General features: G+C 31.1%; 1 protein-coding gene across 1 annotated transcript in view; it reads right to left on the bottom strand.

Moving 5' to 3' along the window:
- The window catches only part of LOC129226213 (cell adhesion molecule Dscam2-like), a 174337-nt gene that overhangs the window by 69838 nt on the left and 89341 nt on the right, over positions 1–15158 (bottom strand). The window contains 3 exon segments of the mRNA XM_054860812.1: positions 2504–2911; positions 3872–4144; positions 5810–5994. Of these exon segments, the coding sequence (XP_054716787.1) occupies positions 2504–2911; positions 3872–4144; positions 5810–5994 (866 nt within the window).

The following is a 15158-nucleotide window of genomic DNA, read 5'->3' as shown; positions in this document are numbered from 1 at the left end:
CTTGCAGTAAGAAGCAACATGTGCCTATGGGCATCAATGACGTAAATATGGGTCTAAACATATTGGGGGCTTAATTTTCTCTTTGAAGATATGAAGATCCCTTTAACGTAACCTGTTGCTACTAATTTATTAATTTATTCTTCATTTAAATAAAAATTGTTTGTCCTTTTATTCACCATGCAATTGAAACAATTTACACTTGATATTAAACATTAGGGTGGTCCAAACAAAAATTTTTTTTTGCTAAAGACCAAGACTAACCCTATTTTTTTAAAAGCATTTATAGCATAAGATTACTCTATAAAATTTCAGCATTCTACCATTAATGGAAGATGGTGCCCAAACACCTTTCCTTTTTATGTTTTTTCATGATTTCTCACAACTTTTGAATTTTAGATTTAAAAGAACATTTTTCTCAGTTATGCTGATTTTACAATACGTAAATATTAGTTGAAACAATAGGAATTTTTCAAAAACCGGTTAGACCTGGCAATATCTTTGATGTAATTCATCATTTAGTAGTCCACAGCAAACAACATAGATTGCAGTCCTACTTGTGTACATTTTGAGCAATGGGTTTTCAAAAACAGTCATTCCATGAGACACAGATTTAAGCAAAAGCACTTTTAGGGCATGTAACTGAAAGGAGACACTAACAAGTTTAAAGTCCAACTGTAATCTTTTTTAAAAATCTATAGATAAATCTACAATCATTACAGCTGATTACAAAGAGCTAATTGAGTTGTTATTTTCTATTTAAGGTAGCTCAACTATAGATGTAGTGTAACTAGATGCACAAATCCGTAGTGACAGCCACTGCCCGCCATTGTACCTGCAAAACTTGAAGTAAATGGGCAAAAGCATAGCTTAAGACTTTGCAATTCTGTTTGCCTCCTATCAGGTCAATGCAAAAGCTTTTGGGGTGCATGCACTATTCAGACGCTTGCCCATCTACTAGAAGGGCTCGGTTGCTCATGGAATGGGTTCTTGTTGTATATCTAGTTAATGCTGCATTTATGAGCCCAACTGAGAAAATTCATTTGAGGGTGTTGGGTTGTTAGGTGCTGTTTTATAATGCATGGTGGATGGCTAAACTCTTAAACGCATTCAAAATATTTCTGTTCTCTCCTCTTCTCTGCGACACTGCTGGAGGGTGGACGAAATCCTGACCCATGAGTTGAATAACAAGTTACGGATTCTGGAAACTTCAATCTCTCATCACTTAAGATTAGATCATCCATTGAAACTTTGCAAACTCATCAATAAAAACTTCCACCATTTTCTAATTAAATTTTCAAAACAAATATTTTGAAAGGATAGCAATGATCCCAATGATCTTCCATTGGCTATGACCTCGATTGGGATTAGAACTTCTTTGGATAACAAAAAATGAAAATAGAAAAGAAACAGATGTGTGCTAAAACAAGCTGAAACTAATCTTCACTTCATTGATTTAGCAGTAGAATGACAATGATTTCTCTTGTTCATTTGAATTTATGAAATGTATCACTTGCTATGAAGAATCACTTGTACACACTAACTGAAGTGGTGTCTAGTCATACTGAAGCCAATCAGTTACATACAGATTATAAAAAAATTTTGGATCCAGAATAAGCCACTGATCAAGGAGTAACTGGTGAACCAGAGAATGTTCTTGTTTCCCATTCTGGAGCTGCAAATGTATTATAAATGTTGCATTGCAACATGCAGAACAGAGTGAAAATATAAAATCAACAGATACAGACACTGTGTTTGTGAGATGCTGGTTAAATACTGTTTCCCTGTCAGGATCAACATCACCCAGTTGGATAAATCCGACAAATTTTTTTTATCCCAAAAGTTTGTTATTGTAAAAACGTCAGTACAAAGATATTTCAACAAAGGGTAAATCTTGAATAGCTATATTATTTTTTTTCAATTTGCACATTATGTATGATGATATTTGTTTTATTTTTATATTTCAGTACATCTAAATTGCTTTGGGTAATCCTTTTAGCTATAATTCAAAAAGAATGAAATTGGTTTGATTTAACCACGATTTTGGATAAGTGGGGTTCTGTCGTATTTGTGCTAAAAGCAACAGTAGACGAAAAATGTTGATGCTCCTAAATTCAATGCAAAAGGTAAGTTATAAGATATACATCCTTTTTTTTTCTGCATGGCTACAATGTGAGCATAAAAATGATATCACAGTTCAATTCTATAAGTCATGCAATATACTGAAAACGATATCAGAAGCATAATTGATTTTGATATGTGGCAGTGAAAAACACAGGAATAAAAGTGGACTTTTTAAAGGTTTGAGAAAAATACATTTGAAGTTCACTAGATTTTTTTTTCTAAATCCTGCATAGCAGCACCTGCCAGGGATACTAGTTCTATCTCTCACCCAAAAACAGAGAATTTCTCCTAAAATCCGTACAGGTTTTCATGAAATTTTAAATTTTGGCACTTACATCCCTTTACTTTTCATTGCCGCATATAACAGACATATCCAACTTACCTCGCGACCATGTGATTGTGTCAATGGGGTATCCAGCTACGTGGCAGCGAAGCATAAGGCTCTCTCCTGCGACCGCCGACACGTCCTTCATTGGACGGATGTAGGGCAATCCATAAACATTAAGTCGAGCTGCATGACTCACTATTCCAACCGTACTCCTTGCATGACACTCATACTCTCCACCATCTTCAACGCGCACTGAAGTGATATTTACATAACTCACAACGCGACCTTGCATTGTAATATAGTCACCAACGCGAAACCGCTGGTCCTCCGGTAATAGAGAACCGTCCAACGTCCACGTGATTTGCGGCAACGGATTTCCAGATGCCACACATTTTAAAGATATAAATGGTCCCGGCTGCAATGTTTCTTCTGTAAACACATAATGAAAAACTGGTGCCGCATCTGTAAAAATAAAATATGGAATTAGGAAGAAAAATGTATTTGCTTCAAAACAAAATAAGGTTAGTTCAATAAACAGCATCACATAGAATAACTTTTTGGATTGTCTCGTTTTTGTTGGGGCTGGCAGGGCCGCCTAGAAATAAGGCTGGTCCATTGATATTTTGCGGAGCAACTCAGTATTTCGCATAAAAAGCAGTAAAAAAACTTAAAAAAAATTATTATCAAATTGTTTTTAAACTTTGATGATCATTTTAAGAACTAACAATAAAAATTATTATTTTCAAAATAATAAAACAGCCAGTAACACTATGTCATGCTTTGAGTAAAAGCACTCTAACTTTCCATATTTACATATATGTCATAATAAAATAGTATAATATAATTAAAATAAATTTAATTGTATTGAAATCTTCAGGATCTTTGTTAAGCATGGCTAAGCATCAAGACTAAATTTGGCAAATGGTGCTGGCTTTGATTAACTCGAATGGTGTTGGCTTGAACTAACTTGGATAGAACTGGATAAACATTTTTGAATGGGAATGACAGTCCTCAGCAAAGAAATTAAATATAACAATGGTGGAAAAAAGTCTAAAAAGTCATTAATGTCTAAGCGGTAGAGTGGCATAACAGATGCATGAAATGAGGAGAAAAATGCCTTCTTTATGGAGCTGAAGAGTTTCGCTACTTTTGCGGAGCAGTTGGCAACCCTGCAAATGATTTTAACAATTTAACAGCTGTTAAGAAAGTTAAATATGACATTTAATCTTTTTTGGCAAGGCCCAGTGAAATTTTACATTTTGTATCAGACTTAAAATATGGCTTTTTTGACTTCGGAAAGTTTTCCACAAAAAACTTAATTGCAAATGATCAAATGATTTATATTTTTTAATGAATGAAAAAATGTTTTAATTGATTAAATGAGAACAATTTAAGTAATTGCAAAAAAATTTAACAAGTTACCTCCTAACAAAAGCTGAGCAGTTCCCTGAGCAGACTCAACATCATTGAAAACAAAACATTGATACATTCCACTGTCTTCTCTTTGTACAGAGTCAATAGTTAAAAGCACTCTTGATGACAGTTTAATTCTAATACCATCTTCAAATAAAGGGTTGCCATCTTTGATCCAAGAAATACCATTCACAGGATGACCAGAAAAAGAACAATTAAATTTTGCAGGCCGCCCAACATCTATCGTTTGTTGTTGGGGCTGGATATGGGCAGTAAGATGAGCTAAGAAATAAAAGATAATCATGAATTGTAAAAAGTTTCAGGAACATCATTTTGAAAACTGCATTTGGAAAAACAGACAGATTTTGTTTTATTAAAAGTAAATTGAGGCAACTTGAAGGATTTAATCACCTGAGTTTCAGAATAACTAAAACAAAAAAGTTACATTATAAATGTTTCTAGTGAAATAGTCTCAAAAACCTTTTTCAAAGCATCTGCATTAAAACCTAAAAAGAATTACAATACATTTACAATTTGGCACTCATTATACTTTTTGAAGCTATCTTCTTTTAATTACGTTGTGGTGGCCGGGGTCAACTGAAAAAGAAATAAAAAACCAAAAAAAAAAAAAAAAAAACCCTGATATAAGAAAGTGTTCCAATGATCGAAGGTGCATTGAATCAACTTAATTTGATTTGTTATCACAATATGCATTGAAAATTATAACCTTATGCTATTCAATCAATTCACTAACAATAAGTAAAAGCACAGCTTCTGTCGGTCAGTCTTCCGACTGCCACATATATATATTTTTTTTCTTCAAACATTGTTAAATAATAAAATCACTTTTTATGTAATAAATTATTTGGTTAAAGTGATACTATTGTGCTCCTATCTCACAAACCAAATTGGTATCTAAAGTTGTTTTTTGGTGCATCTTTAAAAAACACTTTTGAATGAAAAAAGAGCATTCATGAAACTCAAACTGATTTGTTTTTTACTGAAAGGAGGGGAAAGTTCACTTCTTTACATGTGCGAATAAAAAGCAATTTAAGGGGAGTCTGTGGTAACCAAGAATGAATTTCCTATTTTTTATTCCTAGAAAAAGATTGCATTGCTATTAAAACACACAAAATGCCATACATAAAGTTAGTTTTGTCAGGGTTTGTCTTTGTATTTCTGTTGATTAAGGAACAAAAAAAAAAAAAAAAAAAAAAAGGGGGGGGGGGTATTTAAAGTTTATGAAAAAGTGTTAACAATAGAAGACATTGATTACAATATCCGACATTTTTTATCCTGTGCTAATATACAATTGTGCTGGGACTTCGTGATTCTAATAACATTAACCATGATCACATTAAATGACATCTACTGTATATTAAAACAAAAGCCAATACATTTTTTTCAAATAAGGTAGCTAACAAGTAAATATGTTCTAAATTTCAAAAAGTTACACCACAAGTTAATTTCAATTTTTTAATAATAAAAAGTAGGAATATAAGTGTTATAGTAAAAGCTATTTGTTCAAAGCCCCTGACTTCTCTGTCAAATTTTTAATTTAAATTTTATCGGCTGCTTTAAAATTTATCTAAATGTGTAGGTATTAAGATTAACTGCAGTTTTTAAGTGTTGTAATAAAGAAATCATAAACTTATTTTATTTCATGCTTTTTATTGCAAATCAATTTTTTAGAATTAAAAAACATTTTTTTACATTTTATTTCTTTTTGAATTAAAGTTCTTTTTTAAATTTTTATTTTAAACTTTTGCTGCCATGCTAAAAATTTTTTCCTTTGGTAATTTAAAGTTCCTACAAGGAATTGAGGTTTATTAGGTTACTTTTGCATGCAAAATTTTATAGACTTCACTAAATAAGTTGCTAAAAAAAAAAAAAAAAATCAGTTACAAACCTAAGATAACATTTTGCTACACATTGAGGTCAGCTTACCAGTTATTATAAGTAGCATCTCCGTACGTTCTTCTCCAGCACTATTGCTAATGAGACAAACATATTTACCACCATCATCTAAACTCACTTGGCGGATAACCAACGATCCACTTAGCTGGGATTTTCGAGGATCATGATATACAGGAAGAAGCTGGGAGTTATTCCTTCCTGCATATTTATACCAACTAAAAATTGGAAAAATGAAGAATTAATTACATGTGCAAAGCATCAGAACAAACAGCATATTAAGGGCAAGAAAGAAAATGATATTGAATATAACACAAGGTTGCAGCGAATGGATTCTTCAGCATAAATAATTATATAAATATAATTGGGTTGTTTCTGGAATTAATTAAAAAATTAAAATGCAAAATAATTCAAAAACCATCGCATAAAATGAAAAGTACTATTGAAATAATCTGCAAACTAAACATAAAGCATCTGGAAGCAAATATTTGTGATGAGGTTGTACAGTTGGTTCTGTATTTAAAGCTGACTTTTCTCGGTCCCGGATGCTCCACTAGTTTTAGAAGCATTCTATTTAAGGACGATTTTTTGTGGTATCTTGAAAGTCGTTAAACAGAGAGTCAACTGTATGTTGTTTCATAACGTGCAGTTATTTTATTTTAAAATATGGCTCCGAATGTTCAGTTGGTATAATATGAGATAGGGTCACATGGGGGGAATTGTGGGTCACTCTCTTTCCATGGTAAATAATGGTCACCAACTTTTTTACTGTTAAAAAATGTTTTCGCTAAAAAGCTAAATTATGCTAAGTCATCCTTATACATTCAATGTTCCTATAACCAGGTCAAAAACAATGCAACAGTGAAGTAAATAAGAGAGAAAAAAGAGTTTTCACACTTCTATAAAAACATCTTCAAAAAAGATTGCCTCGGAAAATCATGATTTTTCCAGGAATCGTGTCGGTGAAACACTGTAGAAGGAAGAATTTTGTTGGTGATGTTTTTCAATAGTAAATGGTCTAAGCTTTTCATAGCAACATACATTTTTCTTTCTTTTTTTTTTAGTTAGCATAAAAGTTGACTGGTTTATACCCCAGTTTAGTGGGGTAATTCTGGGTCAGTATATTTTCTGATATTTTAGATGTTTTTCTTATTTATTTCTATGTAAATAATATCAGTATCAACTTCAACTTATCCTTTTCTATGCCGAACTCTCTCTTAAATAAAATTTTAATGTTCCAAGTGCAACATTAAATAATCTATCTTCTTCAATTGCAGCTGAAGTATCATGCCCTTTTGGCTAGTAAATCAATTTCAGCTTTGAAGATAAACTATGTCAGCATGCAATTATGGCGCACATCAAGAACAAAAATAAGCAACAAAGTAATACAAAAGTACCAAATAAGGAGACAAATTCAAGTTATAGCAAATCAAACCCGCTTGTCTACCTTGTAACTGCAAGAGAAATCAAATTCACAAATGCAGTCAATGCAAAAAACCCTGCTTGCAAAAAAAAAAATCAACCTTCAACAAGCTGATATAGGCAGTCATGAAATGCAAAATGACCATATTTTGGAATTGTTTACAATGACAAAAAGAGGGAAGAATTTGTAATAACACAATTTGCAAAAACAATCCTGTTTAAAAAATGTTAAAAGATGGTGCTATAACCGAAATTCATTCTATACTTGAAAATCAGATATACTTTGTTTTGTATGATGATAGCGACATATTATACAATGGGGAAGTAACTTAAAATTTGGGCAAAGAAAAAGTGGAAATGAATTTTAAGGAACAAGGTGTCAGAAATTTTACTTTGTTCGAGTGAGAAATTTCTATAAATAATTTGAAATAAGTGCATTTTTTCAGTCTAGTAAATTGAAATTAAAAAGAAAATTCCTTGCAGTTGATAGAATCATGAATGATGAAGGTAGCATACAAAGATTAAAGAAATTTCTTCACTGAATCGTGGGCTTAGAGCAAAGAGCAATAGCCAATTGTAGTCAACTAGTAAGAGCAACATCAAATTATTTCAATTACAATGTGTTATTTCTTAAACATAAAACTTTTTGTCATTAAAAATTCCCTTTGTAGGCTAAGAAATGATAATTTAGAATAGTAATTACTTTTGACATGGATTATATAAAAAAAAAGGGGGGTGACCCATATTTACCCCATATGTGACCCATAATTGCCCGGATCTGGATAATTTCTGGTCACTCATTTAATTTAAAAATAAAATAAATAATAATGTAATTTTAGGTAAAGAGATTATTTGAATAATTTTTAAATTGTGTAAGCTTACTCCATGCCAAATTATATCATTTCATCTTTTATACTTAAGAAAATATTAAGATGTTATGAAATTTTGACCCATAATTGCCCCGTCTGACCCTATCACTGTTGGCACAAAAAAAAAAAAAATGACTTGCTAAGATGGATATATCCTTCTTAGCAAATACGACATGTGCACTTGACGAAATAAAATTGTCATTTATCAGATTCTTAGCGACTCTTCTTGGTGCCAACACAAAAAAGTCGCTAAGAGGACATTGGCCCCTAAAATGAAAAATAATCCGTGAAATAAAGGTATCAAAAAACAATAAAAAGATCCATAGAAATGTCAAATTAAATCATAAGAAGCAAACATGGCAGACGTAGATGATAGGTAGTTGGGTCATTCCATGTCAGTTCAACCACACCCCAACACCCACCATCTCAGATTTCAATGAAAATTTGTATACTTCTACTTTTCATAGTCCTAAGTAACCCCTCCTAAAGTATTTCTTCTCTATTAAAAATAGTTTTTATTTTTTGATCCTTCAAAGTTTTGCGATTTTGTGTTAGTTGTCATTTACAGTTCTCTGAGAATGAACAGCAGCTGTTTGCAAAAAAAATTATTTCTCAATAACTAAAGATAAAAAAATTTTGAAAATTTTTATATTATATATTAAGGTTTCAAGTATTTCAGAAAAAAATATGTCAAAATTCTAAATTTATATTCAGCAACTAAAAAAAATTAATCAACTGAAAAATTTAAGATTTTTTCAATAAAAAAATGATAGTCAAAATTTAAAAATTTTGGCAAGAGGGTCTAAATTAAAATACTTTATACATATTTTTTAATGATCATTAACATGTGTGCTAACATATAAAATGAAAATCTTTAGGGGACTTTGAGGGATTCTCCCCCCCCCCCCCCCGGCCCCCTGTTTTGATAAATGAAAAAAAGTTGATCGCAATATTACAAACTAAGTTAATATTCGCATTAAAGAAAATTTAAATATTGAAATACATTGGTGTTTGAACTTAAATTTAAACATTTAAATACTCAAGGTTTCTTTGAATTGAAAATAATTAATTAATAATAAATAATAGAAATAAGATATCGTGAAATTCGAAATTTTCCTACAACAGTTTATGCATACTAAAAATTATTGTTAAACTTAGGGCAACATAGAAATTAAAACTTTTCATATAATTCTGATTTATAATCAGGCAATTTATGCAAAGTATTAAAAATCCTATAAATACCAGCTCAGAGCTTTTAACTTGTTTCATAATCTAATGCAATATCAAACTGAAACTTGGATTTGTTTATCTCTGATCTAATGGAATAACCCAGAAAAGTTTTGGTTTAACATAGCAATTTATTGGGTATGAGTTTAAAATGGTTATCATTGGCCAAAATATTTACAATTAAGGCTTTGCAACAATCTCATTTGACCCTAAAAGTGTGTTTTGTTATCTTAAGTGTTTCTATGATCATAAATGGATCTTAATAACCTGGCATTTGTACAAATGACAGGTATTTTTATTTTACACTTCACTAGTAATTTTTTTTTAGATGTTTTGTTTTCTTTTTAATATATTTGCCTGTCACCTCCCTAACTTTACGGTTGCTTTACTAGCTCCCAAAAAGGAATAGCTGGTATTATATGACAGCTGATCAGCAAGCTGTATGGTTTACATTAAGTTAGTTGCTTATATTATGACTGTGAGGTTGTTGACTACTTTTTATTTAAAAGACCCTTTCTTTTTCTTGATTCCTCTTTCAACTGCTGCATTAGTTTTATCAAGGGCAGTATGTTCTTTTAAACCACTTTTTATTTTGTAGAAATGATTTATAAACCTTATATATATTCCAGTTTAAATACAGTGAAACTTCAGTAACTGGACACACTGATAATCCAGGTGACTCAACATTTATTTTTCGTAGGGTTGGCCTAATGCTAACTTCAATGGTCGAAAACGTTTCTAACTTGACACACATTTTGCTAGAACCCCCATAAGTCAACATCCAATTGCTATTCTAGTTCAATTCATTCCTTCATATTGACCTTTTCTCAAAATTTTAGAAAAGCACTTTTAGAGAATTCTATCTTTTATCCAGAAGAGTCAGCAACTACTCTGTGCTGTTAGTGCAATTCTGATAGGGTAGGATAAAATGTACCCCATCGGAGGCGTGTAGAGAAAGAAGGCACCATTACTTGTTTTCTAAACAAGTGTGAGCAGGACTTGTTATCTTTAGCAGACCTAACTAACAAGAAGCTTTTATCTCTTTTCAACAATTATGTATTTATTCCTCACAAGATATTCAAATCTATTATTTGATTTTATTATGTTTTTTCAAAGAAAGAAAACAAAAAGAATAGAAAATTCATTTACTGGAATTAATTTTCATAATGTGAATCTTAAGCATTAATAAGTATAAGTGACACAAACAGAAAATTTTTAGGAATTAAAATTTTAGAACCCCATTGAGTTGAGGAAAAGTTGCGAGTTATGTCATTTAAGCTGGGGGGGGGGGAGAATCTGGACAAAAAAAATTTCCATGCAAATCATGTTTTCCAATTGTCATTAAAAAAATACCTAAATCCATTGAATACAAGAGGTGCATATATGAGGGGAGGGGGAAAAGTAATTTACTTTAATTTATAACATTTTATTACTAAACAATCAAGCCATTGATTTTTAAGGGGTGTTAAATGTAATTTCAAGAAGTTAAAAGGATGAATTTTTTGTTGTATAGCAGTAAAACTATAATGGAAAAGCAGTTCCAAGATAGCAATTTTTCACAAATATAGGGAGGGGGGGGGGGGATCCTGAAAGTACTAGAAACTGCATGATTATGAATTGGTATTAAGACTTTACTTTTGTTTTAAGTTGTATGGACTAAAATGCAGTAATCCGTATGCAGATATTGTTGTCTGCAACTTTTGAATTTCATGATATTTTAGTTTCAGAATGTCTATATTTTAAACAATTTTTAACTATTTCAAATAAAAAAAAAAGCTTGAATATTAAATTAATATGTTTGAGTTCAATATTTAACGCATTTTATATTTAAATATTTTAAATAATTGCTGGGAACTCTTGTTTCAAGTACATGGAAGAACTTTTCTCTATGATGCTTCGTTGTTTCTAGGGGGGAGGGGACAGAATCCCTAAAAGACCCATAATTTTTTTCGCAGGAAAAGTTAGGGCACATACTCATGATCATTTTTTCTTTAAATCATGATTTTTAAAACTGACCCTGATGTTAAAAATTTAAAATTTCAACAATGGTTTTTTTTGACCAAAAAAAAAATCAAAATGTTTAATTTTTTAAATTTTTTAAAATTTTTTAGCATAAATTAAGATTATTATAATATTTTTTATAAAAATATTCAAAGTCTTAACATTTTTTATGAAAATTTTCAAAAAGGTAATATCATTAGTTGCTGAGAAACATTTTTTCCCATTAACAACAGCTCAGTTAGTGTCTTTGAAAATGACAAAAAAAAAAAAAAAAAAAATGCAAAATCGAAAAATTTCAGAAGTTTATAAAATTAAAATACATCGAGATTGAAACAAAAGAAACTAAGAGGTTGCTTTTAACCACAAAATAAGAAAGTATACCAAGTTTCATCAAAATCCGAGATGGTAGGTGAAAATCCTATTTTTGTGGTTGATTTGACATTTTTAAACTATTTCAAATAAAATAGAAGGTTAAATATTAATTTTTTTTTTATTTGAGTTCCATATTCAGCACACTGTATATTTGAATTTTTGTCATAACTGTTAACAATTCTGTTTTAAGAATATGGAAGAGATTGTATGATGTTTTACGCTTTTTTTCCAGAATGTGGAGGGGGGGGGGGGCAGAATCCCTTAATGTCCCGTAATGTTTTTCATTGGATAAGTTAGAGTACATATTCATGATCATTATTTTAAAAAATCATAATTTTTAAAGCTGACCCTTTTGTTGAAATTCAGTTTTTTGCCAACATCTTTTTTTGAAAAAAACAATTCAAAATTTTCAATTTTCTAATTTTTTTAAAAAATTTTGTGCAAACTAAGATTATTGAAATATTTTTTATCAACATGTTCAAAGTCTTTCTATTTTTTGTAAAAATTTTCAAAAAGATTATAGCATTAGTTACCAATAAATAATTTTTTTTCATAAACAACAACATCTCGGTTTGAGTGTCTCGAAAATGACAAAAAATATAAAATCGTCAAATTTCAAGAGGCTATAAAATCAAAACGCATTGATACTGAAAGAAAAAAAATTAGAGGGTTGCTTGTAACCATAAAGGGAAGAAGTATACCAAGTTTGATCAAATTCCGAGATGGTGGGTGTTAAAATCCCATTTTTAGCCTACTTTCCCAGTAAAAGTCAGAAAAAGAAGAAAAAAGCATGAAAGAAGGCTTAATGCATCTTAAAAATATCGTGAAAAACAAAAAAAAAGTCAAAAATAAATAAAATAATTAAATAAATATTGAAAAATTAAAAATTGGAAATAAGGGTATTGAGATGGGGGAAAATGTCTGTCGGTCTGTCTGTCTGTCTGTCTGTCGGTCTGTCTGTCTGTCTGTCTGTCGGTCTGTCTGTCGGTCTGTCTGTCTGTCCCCCCCTAATAACTTTTGAATGCATAGTCCGATTCGAACAAACTTTTTTTTGTTCGAAAGATCTCGGCGAGGACACCTCATTCCCATATTTCACTTTTTGACTTGAACTATTTTTTGTTCAATTTTGAACAGTTCAAAAAAACTTAACATTAGCGCCATGGGGGAAATTCAAAGCAATTCCGAACTGTGAGGCGAATTTGCTTCAAACAAACTTTGTAGGAAAAAGCTTTTGATAAAAAACTTGTATATAAGATATCTTTTTGATTTGAACAATTTTCCGTTCAATTTTGAACAGTTCAAATCCCTTAACATTAGCGCCTACGGGGAAACTGAAAGTCAATGTAGATTCCGTACTTGAAGGCGGATTTACTTCAAACAAACTTTGTTGGAAATAGCTCTTGACGACCTACTCCCGACTCCGACTCCGAGAATTTAGGGGGACTTGACACTGACTCCTGTTCCCGACAATTAATCGGACTCCGACTCCCCGACTTCGACTCTGACTTCGTAGCTTTGGCAAACATTTATACACGGAGGACAAATGACTGACTCCGATTCTTGGATATTCGACTCCGACTCTTTTATCCCAAAATGAGATTGACTCCGACTCCGCTGCTGTGGTTTTAACTGTGAAATAATTATTGTTGATATGATTTGTTTTTATTTTCACGCTAAAGTTTTAATTTAGGTATTTAGTTTTCGGTGAATAAACTCGAAAAATATGCGCAGACGATTTTTTTTTTTTACAATGAAAATTATTTCTTTAAGTTGACATTTTACTGTTTTTTTTTTATTTTGGTAAGTGCATTAATTCGCTTAAAAAATTATTTTCGGCAATAGGGGAAAAAGAAACGATTTTTTTTAATATGATGTATTTATTTTAATGAAACTTATTATTATTTTTTCGTTTTGAAAGCTGTTAAAAAAATTTTTTAATGGAAAGAAGTGTATTAGCTGCTTTGTTTAAAAGGTGCTGCTATTTTATTTGTTCGTTTTTTTGAAGAAAAGTAAGGAATATTTTATTCCTAGAAATCAGCTTAAAATATTTAAAAAAATATGTTTGAAAAAATTTGCGATTTTAGCTATTTTTGAGAATATTGATCAGGTACTAGAAAGTAGTATGGGTATACGGGAAAGTAGGCTCGTCTAGTTCTAGACGGAACTTCTTGTTGTGGTTGATTTGACGTGGAATGACCCAGTTGCTATGGTTTGGCCAATTTGGAAAGAAAAAAAGTCACAACTATCAAAAGAATTATAGTACTTTTACGGAAAAATGCAAAGATTTCTTTGATTGTATGAACACAGCTCAGACAAGTTCATGAAATGGTTCCTTATTTTCAATTTTGAATTGAGTCTAATTACAAAAAAAAAAAAAAAAAAAACACATTATTCATCATGAAGATTTTGAGTAGTATGTGTAAGCTTGAAATTCTATGATTTGCACAATGAGTTCTCGTTAATAGTGTAAAGTTTTTAAAGTCTTTACAGTAAAAATGATAAAAGGTAACCTTAACTAATTAACTAATAACCTTAACTAATTTTTTTCATTGCATATTTAAAAATGGACAATTTTGAGTATATATGCTCTGCATATTTTCAATGAATTCTGAAAGGTTCATGAATTTATTTTACAAAATTTATTAAAAAAAAAACAAGGGGGGGGGGAGGATATAAGTAGCACAGGTTTGTCATTTCCCAAAATTAAAGGTGGTGTAAAAGGGTTTACTCAATGTTTATTCAGTAAAAAAAAAAATGCACAGGTATGCAAATAGACAGGAAGGGATTGGGGGTGGGTGAGGGGAATTGCACCCTCCCTCACTGCCCCAAATGACAAGCCTGCTTGTGTACCACTTAATCTGTTTCAGAAAACTTGATTTAGTGCAATGAACATTGAATAAGAAAATTTCAGTCAGAAACCTTCCTAATTGTACTGCGCTAAAATAGATGTGCGCCAAATCTATTTTTTTCATCCATTTCAAGATTCCTTAATAATCCTGAGATGGATGAGAAATAAATGTAAAGTTATCTACGCTCTAAATTTCCATCCCATATTTTCTTCAGCAGGAAGAAAAAAAAACCGTTTGGCTGATTAATATTTGAACCCACTTTTAAGTTCTCTTAATAACTTTATCTAGTCCATTTTCAGCTTGTGACTGCTTTAAGTTTCCCTTCATTCCAGTTTACTTGGAGAAATCATTTTCTTCTGTCATTACCATAGACTAATAATAAGAGTAGACCGAGCTATGGCAACCCTTTTGCTGCTCATAAACCAAACCATGTGACTGGTGGATATCCTAGCAACAGCGGGCGTTAATCGTAGCAGACGATCCACGCCAGCGCGAAATAAAATAAATAGAATTGATGGAACACGGAAGAATGATCTTTTATGGAGCCCGATTTGTAAATTTGTTATTCTAAGTTGTAAATATTTTGTTAATATAGTGAGTTTTTCGTTTAGATAGCATTGTGCATTTTCTTTAGTCAATTTC

The sequence above is a fragment of the Uloborus diversus genome, chromosome 7 (assembly GCF_026930045.1).
Source record: "Uloborus diversus isolate 005 chromosome 7, Udiv.v.3.1, whole genome shotgun sequence".
Classification (NCBI taxonomy): domain Eukaryota; kingdom Metazoa; phylum Arthropoda; class Arachnida; order Araneae; family Uloboridae; genus Uloborus; species Uloborus diversus.
Note: the sequence above shows the minus strand (reverse complement) of the source record. Positions and strands in the feature narration are given on the sequence as shown.